Consider the following 22,442-nt stretch of genomic DNA (forward strand, 5'->3'; position numbering starts at 1 on the left):
ATCAGAAGCTAGCTAGCAATTAAATGATCTATCTATCTATATATATATATATATATATATAAGATCTTGGCTTAAATCTATAAGATATAAGATATCATCAGGAGCAGCTTGTGGTTCTCTTTGTTTCTATTTGTTTCCTATACAAGACATAAGATTTCTTTCATTGGACTCGATACATAACATTCCTATATATATATATATATATATATATATATATTATATGCTTGCAACTTTGGTGATCTTTTTGGAAGGCATGCGATCGAGGAATCACAAATTAGACATATGAGTACTTCCCATGCCAATTAGGTTCAATATGCATGGCCCTATATATATATCACTTCTCCGGATATATATAAATATAAGCACTCCATGTTACATACGTACATGCATTAATTCACATGCAGAATTTACGGCCACTAGATGATCCTGAAATAACCAAGAAGAGAGAGAGAGAGAGAGAGAGAGAGTTGACCTAAATATTTTCTTTCATGGGTTTGATGGGGGCGCTTGAAAGATTAATGTACTGGGGACATGGGGTGGGTCTTCGACTATACCCGCCAGTCATATTGGATCTCGGGATCATGCTTTCTTTATAATTTTTCTTTTTCCACATCATGAAAAGCTGCTACATATACTCTAGTTTCGTCACTCCTTTCCCTCCATTCCTTTTCTCTGTACTACTCCGCCCTTTCCTCTTCTTCCAAACTGTTCTGCTTCTCGCTCTGATCTCTCTCTTCTGCATGCATGCATGCCTGGGGTTTGGGATTGGGTAGCGCGAGCATACAAATCAACTACATCATGAGTGTCTCTCTTTGGCTTAGGTTTTGAATGCAAGTGAGACCTACCCGTCTTGGCCAACCTCCTAGCTAGCTGCTCATCCATATTAAACTCTCCTTTATTTCAAATTGGAAAGAAAAATTAATCACAGTTAAAAAAAAAAAAATCCATTTCCAACAGCGCGCTTCTTTGTTTCTCACGATTATCTTCTCTGTTTTGTATCTGTTCAATCAAATATGGGGGAGAACCACCACCACGAAGTTTTTGACGTCTCCATAGACGTTCTTCCTCAGAGTGGCTCCAAATGCTTTGACAATGACGACGATGGCCGTCTCAAACGAACAGGTAAATATCTTCCCTAGCGGCCTACAATTCAGAGTTCTTAATTTCTGCTTCTTTAAAATCTCAAATCTTTTTTTATATTATATATATTATATTCGTGACCAGGGACTCTTTGGACTGCAAGTGCTCACATAATAACAGCAGTTATTGGATCTGGGGTGCTTTCCTTAGCCTGGGCCATAGCTCAGCTAGGTTGGATTGCTGGCCCTGCTGTCATGTTCTTGTTCTCCTTCTTCAGTTACTACACTTCATCATTGCTCGCAGATTGTTACCGTGCCGGTGACCCTGTCTCCGGCAAGAGAAACTATACTTACATGGACGCAGTCCGGTCCATTCTTGGTATATATAAAGTCGAGAACTTCAATATATAGTATTTCAATCACACACACACACACACACATATATACAGTCAGTACTGGTCTTCATGAGGATCTTTCAATATAGAAGTAGTATTAATCTTTCTCAGGTGGAGCTAAGGTCAAGGCATGTGGACTTATTCAGTATCTGAATATTTTTGGAATAGCCATTGGATACACTATAGCAGCATCTATAAGTATGATGTGAGTCAAATATACGTTATCCTAGCAGCAGTTTTTTCTTTTTTGTTTATCTACTTATATTATATCATCATTATAGTCTAATTACTTGGAAATTAATGTTCGATTATACTAATGATTTCGTTTGATGTTAACTGACATGCACAGGGCGATCAAGCGGTCTAATTGCTTTCATGAGAGTGGAGGAGACAACCCATGTCACATGTCGAGCAATCCATACATGATATTGTTTGGAGTAACCGAAATCGTGTTTTCTCAAATCCCGGACTTCGATCAAATATGGTGGCTATCAATTGTTGCCGCTGTCATGTCTTTTACCTATTCTTTAATTGGTCTAGGACTTGGAATTTCCAAAGTTGCAGGTTGAGATCATCGCTTCATGATCAGTTATATATATATATATATATACACACACACACACACACACACACACACACACACACACACACACACACACACATATACCAAACTAATACTCTTAATATAAGGTTGTTCTTTACTTATAATGAGCAGATACAGGAACTTTAAGGGGCAATCTTACCGGAATAAGCATTAATACCGTGACTCAAACCCAAAAGCTCTGGAGGAGTTTTCAGGCTCTAGGCAACATAGCCTTTGCTTACTCATTTTCTGTTATCCTTATTGAAATCCAGGTATTTATATACTTTCTTCGTTAGAATTAGGGAAAAAAAAAAGGGTTTGAAACCTATATTTTAATCTATCCTTTACACAGGACACCATCAAATCCCCACCATCAGAAGCAAAGACAATGAAGAAGGCTACCGTACTTAGCGTTGGAGTAACGACCCTATTTTACATGCTATGTGGCTGCATGGGATATGCAGCTTTTGGTAACCTCACACCTGGAAATCTCCTCACTGGTTTTGGTTTCTACAATCCATTTTGGCTTCTTGATATTGCCAATGCTGCCATAGTAATCCATCTGGTGGGAGCATATCAAGTTTTTTGCCAACCTCTCTTTGCCTTCATTGAGAAAAGAGCTCAACAAAAATGGCCTGAAAGTGAATTCATCACCAAGGAAATTGCAATCCCCGTCCCTGGTTTTCACCCATATAACCTAAACCTGTTCCGTTTGGTTTGGAGAACCATTTTCGTGATCTTAACCACCATTATAGCAATGTTGCTTCCCTTCTTCAATGATGTTGTGGGAATTCTTGGGGCACTTGGGTTTTGGCCTTTAACAGTGTATTTTCCGGTGGAGATGTATATTGCACAGAAGAAGATACCAAAGTGGAGCAATAGATGGATATGTCTCCAAATGTTGAGTATCGCTTGCCTTACAATATCGATTGCCGCGGCTGCCGGTTCAATTGCCGGCGTCATGCTCGACCTTAAGGCCACGTTCTAGCTACAGGCCATTCTAAAATAACTCAATCTGCATGCTTCTGATGATCGTTTTCTGGCAGTCTTTTGGATCAATATCTCATCATTGAAAAAAGAAGGCAAAAAAAAGATCGATCATATATTTCACCAGTTCCAGTACTTTATGAAGGAAGCTGATTATATATGTTGTTAGTGTTCATGGGTGTGGTTAAAAGTAGTACAAGTACTTTGTTGTTTAATTCATGTCAGTCTTTTAAAGGGCGATTTGATCTACTTTGTAGTACGCCATTAATATATATGTATGTATGTAATTATTAGTCAAATCCAAAACATAAACCCTGGCTACTTGAATTCAGTTCCATGTAGCAGTAGCAGTGGCAGTAGCAGTACAGCCGAGTTTTTAGTGTGAGTATTATATTATTATATAGCTGGCATATTAATTGTTCAACGAAATTATTATCATTCAAATGATTAGAATTAAAAACAAGCAGTACTCATGTTGTGATGACCAATGCTTAATACAGCATATATATTTATATATATATATATATATATATATATATCCATCTGACACTAACCGCTCAGATGACTCTTTCGATCACATGACACCACCACGTAATTCTATGTTATTTTTTATTAAATTAAAATAAAAATAAATACAAAAATATATTCAAATAAAAAGGACGTTCGAAAATGCAAAAAAGGGAAATATTGAAATTTAAAGTTTCCTCTACCCCTTCTGTATGTGTGTTTTTAATTTTTTTTTCTTAATAGATCACATGGCATTACATGGTGGTATAGTACCACATCAAGAGAGTCATCTAAACATTACATGGTGGTACTTAGGGGTGAAAACCAACCCATTTGGCGTGATTTTTGGACAAAACCGACGTCGACCGATGAGAGAAAATTGGGTAGAACAACCGACGGTAACCGATCGATGAGGAGGAGGAAACCGATTGAGGCGGTTCTCGGTCGGAGTTCAGTTCTCCTAGCGACAAGATTCTTCTGAGAGAATAGAGAGAGAGAGAGAGTTGAAGAGGTGTAAAACGCGGGGGAGAAGATGACTAGGGAAGAAGATGACCCCATCTCGAAACGACGCCATTCATTTAAGTAGAACAGCGTCGTTTCATACGTACTTTTTTTTTCCATACGTGTTAAATAAAATAGCGTTGTTTGGTTTAGTACCAAACACCTTCATTTCTGTTATGTTTTGTATACTTTTAGGTGAAAAACGACACCGTTCCACTTAAACTTAAGTGGAACGGCGTCGTTTTGATTAGTGTATATTAAAAATATATATATAGTTTTATTTTATCGGTCGGTTCAGCGGTTCGGCCCTGCTTCAAACCAGGACCGAACCGCTGAACGTCGGTTCCTTGAATTTTCCACCGCACGCCGGCAAGTTTCTGACATGGCCGGTCAGTAGGGGTGTTCATCCAGGTTCTAACCCGGGTCGAATTGGTCTGGGTCAGACCCGGGCCGGAACTCGGATGGATCTAGGTTGGTTCCGAGTTGTACCCATTTTTTTTTTTTTAAGTACAAGCCTTTATTTTATTAAATTTTTTTCTAAGAAGTCAAGTTCATGAAAGCCTTTATTTTATTTGTGTTCTAAAAATACTAAATGCATGTAAAAAAAAAAAAACAAATCCAATATTCATCTATGCATGCATCACAATACAATCCACTACATATTACACTATTGGTATTTATAAATTACACTACCAAACACAAAATTACAAGAAATGAGTTACAAAATCAGCAGCACAGTCTTCCCATCAGTGAATTAATCTCACACCAAAAAAGCTCCCCAAAGAAGCTTTTGTTGATATTTCATCAGGAACTTTTCCAAGCTTGCCTAACACAAATTGTTTCATCCTAGCTAGGTTATCTTCTATCTTTTTTTCTGCAAGATAGATACATGTAAAAAAAAATGTGACAATACCAAGCATAGATTCCAGTAGAAAATTGAACTGAGATACAATATCTTTGAAGATCTGTTTAGTGATGGACTAAAAAAAAAAGATATTGATCACTGAGTTTCATTTTTAAATCAATAATGAGAAGTTGTAACTTGTAACCCTTGTAAAGACTTTTCAGACTGGAAAAGTCTACATTTTTTTCTCTCAGTACTGCAAACAATGGTCCAGAAGCCTGTAAGTTGCAACCTCATTCTGTATAATGTCTTTATGAATGACTCTTTTAAGTTGTTCTGAAATGCATAATTATTTTTATGCTCTCTCTGTCTCTCTGTACACAGGTCAATCTGTTTATATAGTTGGTACGCTATGTAAAGTTTCATTACTGGGTGATATATTTGGTGTATGATGCGTAGGATTTGTTCCCAAACCTTGGAAGATCTGGCCCTAAAAACTAGAAAACTTACTCGATAGAGGCTTTTCCTCATCGAGTAGCCAACACAACTTAAGACATGAGGCCTTGTTTCAGTTGGATAAACTATAGAGTAATATGCATTTTGAGTTTATATTCATGCTGACTTCCATCTAAAAGCTGAATTGTTGTCATTCTGTTTGGCTCTCAAGAAAACAACCCATACCAAGACACGTACACACACACAAAAGAGAGAGAGTTCCATGCCCAGACGTGCTAGAACAGGGAAAGGGTCTACGAGTAACTTAAGATCTGGGCAGATCAGTAGTAAAAAACGACCCATGTTAAAGAAAAAAGAGGAGATCTAAGAAAACATTAATCTATCACTTTCACCCCAAAGTCTAAAACACATCACAATCGAATAACCATGTTTATAATATATATGGAGTAGCTACTTCATATCTATTAAATTCAACTTCAAAATTTTCACCGACAATAGCAAATCTTCTAAAAACAAAGCTAAAGAGAAAGAATTGAATCTCACAAGACCTTCGTCGAAATAAACAAAATAAACTCAAAATCAACAAACAGAGAACAAAACATATAGAGAGAAGAAAACATACCCACGGATGAAGATAATGGCACGAGGATCTAACCCATAAAAATACTCCTCAAACATTCAAACATTCTCATCAAAACAAACTCAAAATCTACAAAGAGAGAACAAAAACGTAAACCCTCAAAAACTTAAAAAAAAAAAAAAACCCATGTTTAACAAAAGAGAGAAAATCTAGAAAAATAACGGCATATACTCTATACCCACATAAGATTTGTCCAGATGCATTGCTCATAGAGAGAGAGAGAGAGAAGAGAGACTTACCGATCGGAAGTCTGGCCAACGGCGATGGCGAGAGAGAGAGACGGCGGCAAAACTTGAAGGAGAAGGCTAGGGTTTCAAACTTTCATGGCTCGAGGGGAAAAGAGAGAAAGGAGAGAAGTGAGGATAAGATTTAGCCAATGGGAACTTAGTTAGGCTTAGTTTTTTTTTGGGTTATTAAAACCGGATACCGGGGTTAAAATCCGGTACCCGGATGTAATACTATAATCGGCCCGGGTTGGGCCGGTTAGGAGTGATGCGGGTTCTGGCCCGAATGGCCGGAACCCGGTTATCCGGGTTTCGGACCGGGTCAGATAAAAATCCGACCTGGATGAACAATCTTACCGGTCAGTTCCCGTCGATGGCGGCCGGTTGCGTCAATTTTTGTTCAATCCTAGTGGTACAGTACTACGTCAAGAGAGTCATTTGAACGATATGTTTCAGGCAGCCAAAATAATATTATTTATATAGATATATATAGCTACGTACGCAGGTACAGTACTACTAGCGCATGCAGACTTAATTTGTATGTACTCCACAATAACTTAGCAAACTTTAAGATTATGAATTTAATTGATCTCTAACTTATAACTGGTAATATCTCATAATTTCCTAATCGGATATTTGCAGTTACATAATGATAAAAATCACCAAAGCTTGTCAACTTTGGAGTCGTACGTGCAAATACGTTGTACGTAGGAATTATAGTTCTGTAACAAAAAAGATTCACTTATCGATCCCCATCCAAATTAAAGAGGCTGCTAATATATAAGTACAATTATATATAATATTACACAAGAGCTAAGAAATCTGAAAAAATTATTAAATATTCCTTTTAGTTTTTTCCTGTGTATTTCTCTTTTCTTGTCAAATCAAGCTAAATTAATTTAGAGATGTATTGCAAAAACACAGAAAATTTCAAACAAGGCAGCATTCACAAAAGCAATATACACAAGATCATTATGATGATCAAATTCTCAACTCGATAGCACACTGGCTTGTTCTTCATGTTTAATATCAATGAATCGTACTATATCACAGAGGTTAAAAAAAAATCATAATAATAATAAAAATAACTAACAAAAAAATATATATAGAATGGCCTTTTGACAGAATGAGATTGGCAGATATTGGTATTGTACATCAACTTAGCCAATTCTGAACTTCAAACACAACCTGGAGAACCCATAACACCCGGATGAATATCAAGAATGGCACAGTATAAAAACCATGCAGGCATCTCAGTTGCTAACCAAACCAAGCCCTCCTTCAGTCTCAGTAGATACGTGTCGGCTTCGATCAAAATTCGGCAACTCTAGAGAGAGAAGTCCCAGAATAGATGTCAGCCTCCCTTCCCAGCAAATGCAGTCACCCACTGATCAGTTAATGTCAAGTGAAAATCCCACACAAAAACTTAAAAAAGCTCCTCTGAATTGAACTTATTCCAAGCTTCCTGTGACAATATTATCAAATTGTTTCGTGAAAACCAAGCCCAACAAAATGAAACAAAGGGTACTATTAACATATCCAACAATAATCAATGGAACCAAAATTGAAGTGCTTCCACTCAGCAAATGTGCCTTCGGAGTTTGGAGTTGACTTAAGAACACAAGTTGAATATCTATGCGAATTACATAATGGAAGTTCTCCATTAATGATGGTGACTGAAAGCAAAACATTCATGGAAATGACATATGCATCATTGCTACGTAAGCAGCAGCTCCAATACCCTGTGGTTGTTTAGTTTCTTCCAGTCATAATGCACATAATGAACTCAATGTTTGACCAGTTTACTAGCAAAAGATATGTACACAAACACTGAAAAGTCAAGGATTCCCAAATCTCTATATAGCTGTACGGACCATGGTCAATCCCTGTGGTTTTCTTCCCTTTGTGTACCCAGGAAGACTCATTAGAAAATGGGCATTAAAACCATCTAGATGGATTCCATATTAAGTACCTTAAGGAGATCGAACACTTTCTCCGCAACATATTTTTGTTGAAGAGTGGCGCCCTTTTGTTGCACCTTATCAGGGTGGATGGACAACGTTGCCTTCCTATAGACCTTTTTAACTGCAGGCGCTGTGATCATATCAGTCAAAGAAACGGGCTGCCAACCACATTCTGGCCAGAGCACCTGATCAATACAGAGAAGAGAATACAGTCAATATAAAGGTCAACAATTACAAAACAATAGGACAAGCAATACTAACCTTTTTTCTTATGATATAAGCTATATACTAACTTACAACATGTAGGAAATATAAAACTCACTGAAAGAAATCCAGTTCATCAAATCAGTAACAAGTTTAGAGCAATTAGTAATTATGACACTATTGAATTATAACTTACCTCCTAAAACCCATCCATCAGAATAGCAAAAACTTAAGAGACAACAATAACTACCCTGTGAGTGTAGGTTCTGGTTTAGCCTGACAATCTTCTCTCCATACTCTTGCTCTTACCCTCAAAATTCTAAACCAAAATAGCTTGAGGTAAACCACAAAAATTGTTTGCAGCAGTCTGACCTTACAACATTAAGTATGAGCAATCTCCCATATATCTTGAACCACCGCAACCAATACCAACTCGTGCTTTCCTAAACAGATTTTTTAAACCAAAGGAACTTCTAAGAAAAACAAAATACTCCAATATCTAAGTTGCTCTGGATATGACCCAACTGAAAATAATGGTAATGTCCACAAATATAATATTGGAAGTAATGATCAATGATGTATTGAAGGCGTTCAGCTAAAAGCTAAGTATCATGTAGCCCTCAACTTCTTAATTTCAAATAAAAAACTTCCTTCTTATCACACTTTTCAGGGCATGCACTGCATGAAAGAAGAAAATAATGAAGAGAAGAAAATAATGAAGAGAAGAAAGAAGGTAATGAAGAAGAGAAGGAGAGAGAGGAGAAGAAGAATATCCTGTATCAAAGATGGAGTTGTTGCCATGTTGGAGAAGGAAGTTTGGAAGCCAAAGCAACTCAGAGATTCGGTGGATGGCTTGCTTATGCTTAATGTGGATTGTAGTGTATCTAGAAGGAGTGTAATTCTGATAATTTTGAAATTAAGAGAGGCCGGTATTAGAACTACAAGTCACCATGCTAACCAACTGCATTTGGATGACTACTGATAATAGTCCCTGCTGTTTTACTTTCCTAGATTTTATGAATTCTTATTTTTCCTTCTCCCTAATCAGGTGTTCTCTCTAGTACACTTCCTAAGTACTAGGGTTGCAGCTCTTTTGCGTTGTTGATGAAACTGACATTCTTAGTTTAAAAAAAAAAAAAATCAGAACTGCCAAAGGAAAGAGAAACATGACCATACACTAAGACTGAATCATCCCAAGAAAAATTTTTCAATATCTCATTGATCCCCCAAGTTTCGATGAATGCCATCGGCAGGTCACTACAAGTAATCTAGGACAAATAAGCTTCAAATTCAATTGTTTTATTTCCCCAAACCATCTTAAACAGCATATACAGGGGAGAGAGCATTCAACAATCAAACCCCTAAACTCAACATAAGTAGTCTAAGTAGATCACAAATTCTGGTTGTATCAAAACACCTAAAATAATATAAGTAGCAGCAAGTTGGCCATGATTTAAACATGGCCATTTAAATGGTCCTAAACCTAGTGGTTAATGGTTATTGAACCCAAGACCTCACCCTCCATCCTGTTCCTATGAAGGAGGGTGTGCTGTTTGAACACCTCATTGGCTACAACTTAGCAAAGAGAGTTCTTTTTATAAGCCTATTTTATTTTCTTATAAAGTAATAATTCTTTATTAAAAAGTGCCAAATACACAAGAAGTATACAAAAGAGATGCCTATCTAGAAGAAGATAAAGATGCAACAAATTCATGAAGATTTAGCCCGTTAAGGCTGCGCTTGGATGTTGAGCTGAGCTGAGTTCTTTATGAATAGTAGTGAGTTGAGTAGTGGAGAGAGTTATGTGGGGTCCATCTAAATTGAGTTTAAAGTGTGTTTAGATGTTAAGATAGTTCTAGTACCTTTTATGGAAAATTGAAAAAGGTTTGTGGGTCCCACGTATAAAGATGTTTTAAGTTGGAAAAGGTTGTTGCTCCTAAGTGTAAGAAGGTTTTGAGTTGAGATGAGTTTAGTAATTTGAGAGTTAAGTGTTTGGATGTTAGACTCAGCTTAAAATTAGACTGAACTCAGCTGAGCTTGGGAATCAAACGCAGCCTAAGTTTAATTAAAGCACAAAGGTAGCACCAATATGTTAAAACAACTGACAAATAAAAAACATTTAAAGGAATGCAGACCAACATTTTTAAAGAAAGAACTGAGCACAGAGATTTTAAAAATGCAAAACAGTGTGGCACCTATATGTTACAAACTCAAGCATATGCACACGTATAATGTACAAAGGGGCTACAGGCTAAAAGACTTGTAGGCATCAAATGATGTTATATGAGAAACGTATAAGAATAAGTGAACTGTAGAACACAAAAACATACATATTGCAAAGTCGAGAGCAAAGCACGCAAATTGCCCTCTTTCCCTGCAGCCCAACGCTTGATCTCAGCATCCAGGGTTTCAGCAATCCTCTGAAATCAGTGCATAACAGGATTACACAATGAATATTTACTGCAGTAATTTCATGTGAGTTTCAGTGTATCATAGCATCTAAGACACAAAGGAATGAAGTAATATGAACGAAAATATGAAGTATATGAAACACATTGAATGAAGATAACAAAATACAGCAACTGTATAACAATTTTTTCAAAATTACATAAATATGCCATCAATTGAAAACAACAACAATGGGACAAAGTAGGGATATTAAACAGGAAGGTTAGCTGGGATAGATGGGTCATAAATGGGTTGGGTACATGAATATCCATTTACCCATTTAATTGATAGACTAATACTAACACCCTGACCAATTTATTCAGTGTGGGCACCCAGCCATTGACATTTTATATAAAAAGTGTAGTCAGTTTTTATTATTTTCCGGGAAGTGAGCCCCGTGAGCCCTAAGTGCGTGGTGTCGCATACAGTTGACGGCTCCATTGGCGATGTCGCCACAGAAAGAGTTGATGGCATCCGGCGACTCTTTTGGGAGTACTCCCAGCGTCAAGATCTTCCCCAGTGACAGAATCTATCTCTCGTCGGGCCTTTAGTGGAGAGAACGTTGGTAAATCACAGATCTGAACCGACGAAACTTAGGCTGTATTTGGATGTTGAACTGAGTTGAGTTGAGTTGAGATGATAAAATATTGTTAGAATATTAATTTTTAATATTATTATTATCTTGGGATTTGAAAAAATATAATTGTTTATTATATTTTGTGTTGGAATTTGAAAAAGTTGTAATGATAAGTTGAGATGGGTTTAGGAACCAATCGAAGCCTTACTGTCTCACTAGGAGTTTAGACCCACAACTATCTCTCTCGTTGTCAAAGCTCTCCACACTCAGACAGAGAACGTAGTGATACACAGATATGCGCTGAAAGAAAAAGCTTCCTGCATCGCTGGGAGTTCAGATCTGCAATGCTCTATCTCTCTCCTTGTTGAAGCTCTCTTTTGCGGCAATGAAGAGGAACGGAGCTTAGGGAGCCTTTGCATTTGAAATCGAAGGTCTAATTGAGACGGGTCAGTTTGTGCGCTTTTGGGTAGAATTAAAGGTTTTTGACCTTTCACCAGAAACATGGAGGTCCTCAATAAAAATTATGGAGAAGAGCAGCAGGGTTTGGAGGTCTATAGCTATGGGTCGTAGCGGTATAGGGTGGCTGGTGGTTATGGTGGAAGCAATGTTACAGGCGGAGAGAAACTTGGAATTCACAAAACACTTGCGCAAAGGAAATAGAGCCTTCATGGCTCAACGAGGCTCCAACATACATAGTGATATCTAACTATTACCAAATATGGTGGAGGAGCGAGGCGGAGTGATCTAGTCATTCCAAAAGGGTATGAAGGGCTGGGTTGCAGAAATTTTCTGTCAAGCTACGCAGAGTCGCCGCTCTGTTTTTCTCAAATCTTGATGATGGGTCACGGAGGGAAAGCCAGGAGAAGACATTCCGTCATCAAAACATTAATTTGGAGTTGAAACAAACAAACCCAAACACAACGTGGTGGCAAGGCGATCGTATGCAGCAGCTCTGAAGATGGGTCACGCTTCGGTTACTCAATTTGATTCCAGGGGCAAGAAGGGGAACTGTGAAAGTGGACTGGAGACTATGCAGACCACGCAAGGTTAGAACCAGCCGAAGGAGTTTGACTATGGTAATATGATTGAAAGAGAGATGCACATTACATAAAAGGACATGAAAAACCAGCTTGTCAAGTTGGAGGCAGCGATTGCTTTTGTTTTATCTACGAAAATATACTTGCTTTCAGCAGGAGGTAACAGAATTGTAAGGCCCAATAAGAGGGAGTTCAAGATAGGCCTGAATCCATTAAAATCAAATAAAGGAAAACAGAAAGTCAGGTTCAGCCTAGTCCCTATAACCAGATCCAAAAGATTGTGGCGGGTCAAAAGGAAAACCAGATCATTTGAAGTGGGTTCTGCGTCGGGTATCAGTGTAGAGACAGCTGAAATGGAATGCCCTTCACCATGGGTGACACAGAAAAGGCTGATGGTCAGTGTTACACCCCTGGTCAGCATTCTCCTCGAAGAAATGAGGACACCCACACCAGAGCTAAAGGAAAATGGTGTAATGCCGAGGCCTGAGGGAGATGTAGTGTCTATCGAAGTGGCACAAAAAGGATTGTCGGGAGGTGGTGCATCTCCAGTTCTCGCCGACGACACCTATAGGTGAAGGAACTTTATGGGTTTGCCGCCAACCCAGAACCTCCAAAGGTGGCCATGGCCTAACCACTCATGACGGAGAGAACCAATTTGTCAATATCTCTTCAGGAACCTTGTGACAACAACAAGGGTAATGCTAAGGAGGTACGGCAATTTGAATGCAGGGGATGTTGCAAAGGAAATTTTGGGCTTCTTGTTGATGTCTTGCGAGGATAAATGTTTAGGGCCTGATATACAGTTGGGAGCTGAGTCTGGGGAAGATGATGTTCGGCTATCTCTTCCTCCGTTAGCTGGTTCATCATAGGATTGGGTTTTGCAAAAGGCTACGAAATACAGCAATGTGTGGGGATTACATGTGGAGGATTAGATGACCAATTCACAGCACTACTCACTGCTATTGAGGCGAGTCACTTATTTGCAATGAAATTAGGACTTAAGAGAGTAGGGAGTTAAAGCGTCTTACTTGGACAATCAACTACGATGCTAAGGGAGGTAATTCAAGTCAAGGGAGGACTAGAGGGAGGGCAGGACCAGTTGTGTTATGAAGCCTTCCTCCATCCTCGTAGGAAGGGGTGGAGTATTAGTTTTGGGTGTAGTATGTAGGGTGCAGTATGTAGAATGGTCCTATTTAGCTTCTAAGGGAGTTTCGGGTGGAGTCTTTTTTGTGGAAACAAGGGGTTGGGATAGTTACAGTTATTTGCTTTGCTGTGGTGAGGCGCGTTTTGTCCCAATCGAGCTTGGTGTATATTGGATGGACTTATTGTTCATTAGGGGTTCTCTATTATGGATTAGGTGTTCTCTTTTGTATACACCCAGTGTACTTGGTTACACCTAGTAATATTAATAAATTTTGACTTAGAAAAAATGAATTATTTTTCCGGTTTGGTAAAAGGGAAGAAAAGAAAGATATTATTTAATTTATACGATAAACTCCTTACCATAGCCCGGGTTTTAGTTTTCACACCATCTCTCTGAGTTTCTTACACACAAAAGGAAAGAAAAAGAATGAACTCGGAAGAGAGTCATTTTTTATGGAGTAAGAGAGATCCCAAACACGCGCATTTGCTCTGTGGAGAGTTGCAACAGACTCCAAGTATCGGAGCAATAGGGGGGGATGATGTTCTAATGACATTAGGGGTGTGCATGGGGTTGGGCTGTGGAAACATTAGATATAGATGGGAGGGTTTTTCTAAATATTGCAGAGGTCGGGGAAGGCTGTAGAGTATGTTTTTTTCATGATACTTGGTGTGGAGATGGGGCCCTCACGATCGCATTTCATACACCCTATCGGATTGCACACGATGAAGAGGCTTTGGTGGCAACAGCTCTAGTGGCTCATTTCAGTGGAATGCTTGTTTTCTTAGACCGCGTCAGGATTGGGAACTACATGCCATTTCTGAAATTTTCAGCTTTTTGCACACTATGAACATGGGTGATGTTCTTGTGTACTTGGACTTCGCCTTCTATTATGAATAAAACTTCTTGATTACCTATAAAAAAAAATGAACATGGGTAATGTTGAGGCAAATAGGCTGATCTGGATTCATGCTGGGAGTTGGAGACTCATAGTTCGGTCCTTGTACAAGGTTCAGACGAATCAGAACCACAACCCTTTTCCTTGGAAGTGCATTTAGAAATATAAGGTGCCCCCAATGGTAGTTTCTTTGGCTGGACTACTTCCCTTGAGAAAACCCTTAGAATCGATAATCTGAGGAGACGTGGGTTTTTTGTTAGTGACTAGTGTTTTGTGTTTAAGAAAATTGGTGAAACTGTGAATCATTTATTATTACATTGTGAGGTGGAAGAATCTTGTGGGATGACATCTTTATTAGCACCGGATTGGCATGAGTAACACCCAAAAGGGTGGTGGATCTTTTGGCATGTTGGAGAGGTCCTCAGAATAACCCCCTAATTGCTGTTGTGTGGAAAATGATCCCTCTATATCTTATGGGGTGCCTTTCGATGGAGAGAAACAGTTGCTGCTTTAAAGATCAAGGAAAGTTCCTTGGATGAGCTAAAGAGGTTCTTCTCCAACACTCCATTTTCATGGGCTACTGTCATTGATTTCAATGGGGCTTGTTTTCATGATTTTCTTATCCATTTCTGTCTTAACTTATAACTAGGTGTTCTCACAGTATACCTCCTATGTACTTGGGCTATACCTCTCTCATTTTAATAAAATTTTATTTTAACTATGAAAAAATAATGCTGAATTGAGGTCCATGGAGGATTCAGGATCAAATAGTTTGACAACCCAACTCAAGATGCACTTTTAACGATCTTAATTGATTTCCCCTAAAATTCCTTCAAGTACCAAACAAAGTATAGATTCATGCTGATGTGTCCTGTAGCTTTAGGTTTTCAAGAAATAAAATGGTCGACACTACTTGAAAGAAAGAAAAGTTAAATTTTCAAAAGTTTCCATCTCACTCTCACAGCCTAGACTTTACTCTCTCCTTTATTTTTCTGTTTGGTTCCCAAGAAAGCTCTGGACTAGGAGAACAATGTTCTTTCTCTTTTTCTAATAATCACATACTCAACTTATACAAATGTTTTTTGATCAGTAAGTTAATATGTAAGATTAAGTTAATAAGTAAAGAGTGTAGAACTGATATAGATGGGTAGAGTGACTATAAATGAGTATTCTTCATGCCTACAATCTAGGGCGTGTAAATGAACACAGGTTAGTTTGCCATCCCAGCCTAATGGACCTAGGAAGAATTATTTGGTTCAGTTCTTGCTTTATAAAATAAAAATCACTCAAAAAAATAAAAATACATGCATTCATATACATGAGGAAGTAATACCTCTATCAATGAAGTCATGACCTTTTTCTTTTTGAATGGGGAAGAGGAATTAGAACACAGTTGTACTGAGTACTAGTCGTAAACCGCATGATGGGCAGGCTGGAATAATTAAATTGCTAGAACTCTTTAGTCAAGCACCTGAGTTGGAAACTGAAAGGTTTTTTCAATTATCTGAAAAGGAGAGGAAATGTTCTTTTTCAATAAGAGTAGAGGAAAGGTTGAGAAACCGAACAGTTTATATCACAGGAGAAGAAAGGTTTTTTTCCAAGAGGATGGAAAAGTTGAGAAACAAAAAGGTTTCTGACAGAAAAGAATAAATAAATAATAAAATTTATGAAAATGGTTGATGATGTGGCTCATTCTTCTGTGATGGCATTGCTTCAGCTTTTATATAGGTAATAGATGTATTACTGGTAAAAGGGCATGACCAACCTCCAATTCTATAATAATGGCAAGCATGGCTTCCATCCTAGGATGCAAGATATCTCATTTGCCAATGAAATATCTCGGCCTCCCCTTGGGTGCCCCATTCAAATCGAAATCAATTTGGGAAGATGTGATTGAGAAAATGGAGCGGAAACTGGCGAGTTGGAGAAGTTGTACCTCTCCAAAGGTGGTAGGGTCCCTTTGATTAAAAGTACCCTATCCAACTTGCTGAATTATTTTCTATCATTATTTCCACTACCTACCAAGGTGGCTCAACGCATGAAGAAACTTCAGTATGTTCCCCTATACCAAAATGAGGCCTAGGTATCAAGCATTTGCAAGCTTTTAACAAGTCCTTGTTGGGCAAATAATTGTGGAGATATCATCAAGAACAGGGACCTTGTGGAGAAATATCATATATTCAAAATATGGTGAGGAATGGGGAGTTCAAAAGAGGCAAGTGGGCCACAGGGGGTGGGGCTTTGGAAGCACATAAGAAGAGGATGGGATACGTACTTTGGAAATACCTGCTTTGAGGTGGGTGACGGATTCAAATCAAATTTTGACATGACATATGGTGTGGCGACAGGGCCATAGAGGAAACTTACCCAGAACTTTACGGCATAGCAAGAATGAAAGAAGCCTCGATTGTTGACCAGCTAGTTACATCAAATGGTGCTCCTCAATGGAATGTCACATTCATTAGAAATGCACATGATTGGGAAGTAGACACAATATCGAAGCTCTATCATCTCATATACTCAACTTGCAAGAGAGGGGAAGTTGAGGACAAGATCTTATGGCGTCATTCCAAGAAAGGGAAGTTCATCTTCCACTCCTTCTATCAAGTTATGAATTCACATACAACAAACCCTTTCCCCTGGAAGAGATTTGGAAGACAAAGGCACCCTTAAAGGCACTCTTTTTTGTATGCACAGCCTCTTTGGAAAAGATACTCGCACATGATAATTTGAGGAAACGCCGTATCATTGTCATGGAGTGGTGTTTCATGTGTAAAAAGAATGAGGAGTTGGTTCATCATTTATTACTTCATTGTGAGATTGTCACGGCCCTATGGAAGGATTTCTTCACTTGAGCAGGAATAACTTGGGTGATGCCGAGACGGGTGATCGATCTCCTAGCTTCTTGGAGAGGCCTTCAAGGTAACTCTTATATTGCAGCAATATGGAAGATAGTTCCAATTTGTTTATGGTGATGCATTTGGAGGGAAAGAAATGACAAAAGTTTTGAAGATCGAGAGCGATCAATGGATGAGCTTAAGAAATTGTTTTTCAATACTTTACTTCATTGGTCGGTTGTAATTGATTTCAATGGAATGAGTTCTCATGAATTTCTTGTATCACTGAACTAGCACACTCAGGTGATGCTCTTGTATATGTCCCATATACTTGGACTTATGCCTATTCGCTTAATAAAATTTGTTTATCGATCAAAAAATAATAATGCCAACATGACCTAAATAAAACTTAGTCGCAAACCTATAAAAAAACTTAGTCACAACCTCGGTTGATGTCCAACCCACTCAGTCACTTGGGAAAAGAGGCAAGTATAAACAGATGATAAATTAGAACATTTTAACGAAACAACAAAAACTTACATGTCTCTCGGCTTGATCCCTCTGAGTTTGAAGGTCTCTCTGATTCTTCTCAGCCAATGCTTTTGCCTAACATGAAAAGTCAACAAAAATTCAAAGAAACTGACTAATGATAAACTCACCATAGAGGAATATGTAGATTAACCTCACTCTTCAAAAACTCAAAGCAAATAGATTAGTTTATATATGTAAGTAAAAAAAAATTAGGTCCTCATAATTAGGCAAAGCAAATAGATTAGTTTCAGGATAGACCACATACCGCACGCTCCTGGGTCCTCTGGTGGCGTTCCAACCTAGCTCTTCGTCTATCTTCACTTTCCCCTTCAACTTCCTGGAACTCTCCAGATGATGGAGCAGCTTTCGACAAAAAATTTATATATATAATTATGATAATACAATCATCCCGTCCAAATAAGAGGAGAGAACCACAAATATTCCCATTTTAGTACTAAATGTGCATACAACCTACCTCCGAAAATTGAAGAAAGGTCATCAACAAAATTTGGTGTTGGATTCACCTTCCTGATATTTGAGGAAGTTGCAGCAGATTTCCTTGTCACTTCAGGCTCTTGCCTGTTCTGAGATTGACTATCGAAAACTGGGTCCTAAAATATAAAATCATGGAATTAACAACTTAAAATTGCAAAACTGAGTAATTTTAGGTTTCAACCTCGGGTCCTCACCGAAGAGTTAGCCCTAGGCCTTGGTGCACTACTAGCTCGAGAACCCATGCTAAAGAAGGAATCAAGATCATTTTCATTCTTTTGTTGGTTCATCCTTGCAGCAGCTGCAGCCCTTTCTCGAGCCTCTGCAGCAGCCCTTTCCACAGCAGCTCGTTCTGCTCTTAGTCGTGCTTCGGCCTCAGCCCTTGCTACAGAAGCTCTGTCCCTGGCTTCTGCTGCAGCCTTTTCAGCTCTTTCCTTCGCCCCTGCTGCTGCCCTTTCACGAGCTTCAGCTTGGGCTCTCTGGACAGCAGCCCTTTCAGCACGTTCTCGAGCTTCAGCATTTGCCTTCTCCACAGCAGTTTTTTCAGCTCTTAGACGAGCTTCAGCAGCTGCTCTTTCACGTGCTTCCCTAGTGGCCCTTTCCACAGCTTGTCTGGCCTTTTCCCTTTCCCTCTCAATCTCCCTTGCTCTCTCCCTTTCCTTCTCAAGTCTCCTTTGTTCTTTCTCCTTCTCCTCCCTTTCCCTCTCTTTTTCAAGTCTTTTTTGTTCCTTTTCTTCCTCTTCCCTTTCCCACTGCAACCGTTCACGGTCTAACCTTTCTTGTTTTTCTCTTAGTGCTCTCTCATCTTGCATAGTTCTCTCGTCTTTTTCCAGCTTCACAGCATCTCTACTTCTAGCAGATTTTGTACTCTCTCTCCCCCTAACTTCCCTTGCATGCCTGAATTTAGCCTCAGCTCTATCCATAGCCTCTTTCATGGCAGCAGCAGCAGAGTTCATCCCCAATTCTTCAGAAAGACCATTTGCATGTTCTTCAACATTATCTTGACTCCTATCCATCGGAAAGTCTTCAAGGTCATTGAATGGAGATGCAACTGATTCTCTTGCTGCAATAGGAGCTGACTTAGGACCTTGATAGTACTGAGCAGAATTTGGGAAAGAATTATACTCGTTCATCTTCTTTCTTGAATTTGTGTAAGCAGGGGAACCTGATCGTCCCTTTGAATTTGTAACTTGTACTGGTCTTGGAGGAGGGGGTCTTGAAGGTGGTGGAGCACTTGTTGGTTGTGTGAAGAGAGGAATCTCTGATACGGTCAACCATACATCATCAGATGATTCCAATTTCTCTTCAGATCTAGGAGACATATCTACTTGAGTATTTGCTTCGTTAGAACTAGAATTTCCGTAGGAAGGGGGAGAAGCTGTTTGACCAAAAGAGTTATGAGAATCCATTGAAAATGTTGGCATCTCAAACAAGTTCTGATGAGACTCCTGATCACTTTCAACAGGCAGCTTCTTCTGTGAGTGGGTTTCAGAACTCCTAGCGGAAGTTTTCACAATTGGGTCTTTACTGGTGGAAGTTCTATTCCAACTTGTGCTCATATCTGTCCTTACAGGGCTCTTGTCCTTGACCCTACTCTTCCTCTCCGATGAAAATGCTGGTACAGCTTTCCCAAGGCCATTAAAGGGATCCATATCATCAAATACTCCCCATTAGCAGCATATAAACCCTCACTTTTCATGCTTTGTGAATTGCTGAATCTACTGAATTCTTCCAATGGATTGGCCATATGCTCAGGAGATGAAACGGCAGGACGGGAAGTTGATTCTGATACATAAAAGGGGTCTTCCATCACATTGGAGGAAGATCTAGCTGCACTCACAGATGGTTCTGAGGACCGACTGGCCTGTGAAGTTGGCCTGTAAAAAAACATGCTGCTGATACATATACCAACCGACACATCGGACAAAAATATAGAGGAATGTTGGCACAGTCCCACAAAGCAACAGTTACTAAACAAACCTATGGAGTAAAAATTATCACATAATACTGGTGATTCAATGAATTTTTATTTTTTTGTTTGTATAAATACATAATAATGGTTCCTGGGAAAAATACCGATGAATGTAACTGCATTTGTTCCATTCTAGATAATCTTTGCTTTTTAACATTTATAATATTTTTGGGACTACAGAAATGGGGCATATACTCGCATGTTAATGCCAAAGTAAAGGTCAGTCCATGTCTAAACTCATATCATAACTTATGAAAAACAAAGTCAACTCATAACAGAGTACCATGTAATGACATGTACAAGACACATAAAAGACTTTTAGAGGCTCTTCAGTGACTCTTTTGTGCCAAAGAACAAACTCATTCACATCCAAGGTCACTATACAGGCATGTATATTGTACCTAATAGTTCTATCCTGACACTTCCTTTGCAAGGCCTTTAAAGTTCCTTATAACCAAAAGTCATTTTCACAAATTCATCGTCAGCGTGGAATAAACACACAGCCGACCAATAGCCACAAAATGGCACAAATGAACCAACAGCACTGCCTTGTTTTGCACATAAACGCATTCATATCTTGACATCCTTTATAAACTCAATTGTTGCGATATCTAGACTTAATGATATAGACAGAGACACAATCCTTCTTCAGCTTACCAATAGGAAACAAGCACAGCGGCTGGACACTTTAGTCGATGAACTTATTCTTATGAGCACACTCCCAGATTGTTTCCCTTAGATCATATAGTCACTTCATGATTCCCGGTACGTTAGTTCCTCTTTATTTAATTCAATTTCAATAGCACAAAGCCACTATGTCATCTCTTAGACTTACTGCTTAAATATGTGTTTTCAAAGTTTTCCCACGCACAAAATTAAATCCAACATTGACCCGCATAAATATCCAAATCATGTTACTTAATCTAATTTCACTCCACCAGAAAAGGCTAAATGGTTGTGAATCCAACTAAAAAATTCAAGCTCGTCTAACTTAATTAGGCAACAAACTCGGCCACAAATGACAAACCTTACCTTTCACTAGGGGCACTTGTACCACCAAACCCGGGTATCAAATCATCGAAAGCTGCCGGCACACCCTTAGCCTCTCTCTCCGATCCCCTTACGCCCGAACCCTTTGACTCACGCTCCGACTTCCCAAATCCCGCCAGAAGATCATCAAGCGCATCACTGCCCTTGGCCGACGACGCCGAAACCGACGCAAAAACGTCTTCATGCTTCGCCCTCGACGATGAGCTCTTCAGCCCCGGCACGCCGTCAAAAATGTCGTCGTCGTACACCGGCTTATCGTAAACCGGAGGAGCCGAAACATTGGGGGCACCGGAATCGCGTAAGGCATCGAAATTAAAAGACGTCGTGGTTGCCGTGCTCTCAGATTTGGTGGAGAACCGCGCGGAACCGAAGAGATCGCCGAATTCGGAGCCAAAGTCATGGGATCTATGTTGTGGTCCGGTGGAGGTAAACAGGGAATCGCGATCGTCGAAAGAATTGGAGGAGGGACGAGTGCGCGACGATCTAAGATGAGAGGAAGAGGAGGAGGATTTGGAGGCGGACATCGGGGCGGCTTTGCCCTGGGGCTTGAAGCCCAAATCGGTGGTTAAGAGGTTCTCGAAGTCGTTCATATCGGGAGGGGAAAAGCCGCCGGAGGAGAAGGGAAACAAAATCAGAGGATGAATATTGGAGGGGATTTTAAGGATCTGATATGTTGGGGAGAGGAATGGAGGTTTGGAGGAGAACGGGGGAGGAAGGAAGATGGTGGAGACTCTCTCTCTCTCTCTCTCTCTCTCTCTCTAAAGTCTCAAGCTCTCCAACTCCTCCGATTTTTGAAATAGTCTATTTCTTTAATTTCTCTCTCACTCTCTCTCTCTCTCCCTGTTTGGAAGTTTCTTCTTTCGGCCATTCGTGGTAATGGAAATGTCTAAAGAGGCAATCCACAGTGTGCTCGATCATGGGAGGGTCATGACGTGTCTAATCTTGGGTACAACTACAGCTTATATTTTTGACAATGAAATCGGACCAAACTCATTTTTCACTTTTACCGACAACCAAAAAGTTTCACACCGATTCACCATTTCTTATGATTTCTGTGTATAAATTTTATGGCCTA

At 39.3% G+C, this 22,442-nt stretch overlaps 1 protein-coding gene, 1 long non-coding RNA gene and 1 pseudogene across 2 annotated transcripts in view; 2 read left to right on the forward strand and 1 right to left on the reverse strand.

The window, feature by feature from the left end:
• Nucleotides 1-444: 444 nt before the first annotated feature.
• Nucleotides 445-22,442, forward strand: part of LOC121251983 — a 30,213-nt gene continuing 8,215 nt past the window's right edge. The window contains exons 1-2 of the long non-coding RNA XR_005938154.1: nt 445-466; nt 4,036-4,062. This is a non-coding gene — a long non-coding RNA (uncharacterized LOC121251983). The remainder of the gene's footprint in view (nt 467-4,035; nt 4,063-22,442) is intronic.
• On the forward strand, nt 666-3,278 carry LOC121251981 (amino acid permease 3-like). The gene is made up of 7 exons (XM_041151418.1): nt 666-1,122; nt 1,225-1,458; nt 1,586-1,679; nt 1,824-2,038; nt 2,190-2,329; nt 2,410-3,048; nt 3,098-3,278. Exons 1-6 carry the CDS (start codon nt 1,014-1,016, stop codon nt 3,043-3,045), a joined length of 1,428 nt encoding a protein of 475 aa, XP_041007352.1. The 5' UTR covers nt 666-1,013; the 3' UTR covers nt 3,046-3,048; nt 3,098-3,278.
• LOC121251979 lies at nt 7,195-22,203 on the reverse strand (annotated as a pseudogene).

This window comes from Juglans microcarpa x Juglans regia, chromosome 2S (assembly GCF_004785595.1).
Source record: "Juglans microcarpa x Juglans regia isolate MS1-56 chromosome 2S, Jm3101_v1.0, whole genome shotgun sequence".
Lineage (NCBI taxonomy): Eukaryota > Viridiplantae > Streptophyta > Magnoliopsida > Fagales > Juglandaceae > Juglans > Juglans microcarpa x Juglans regia.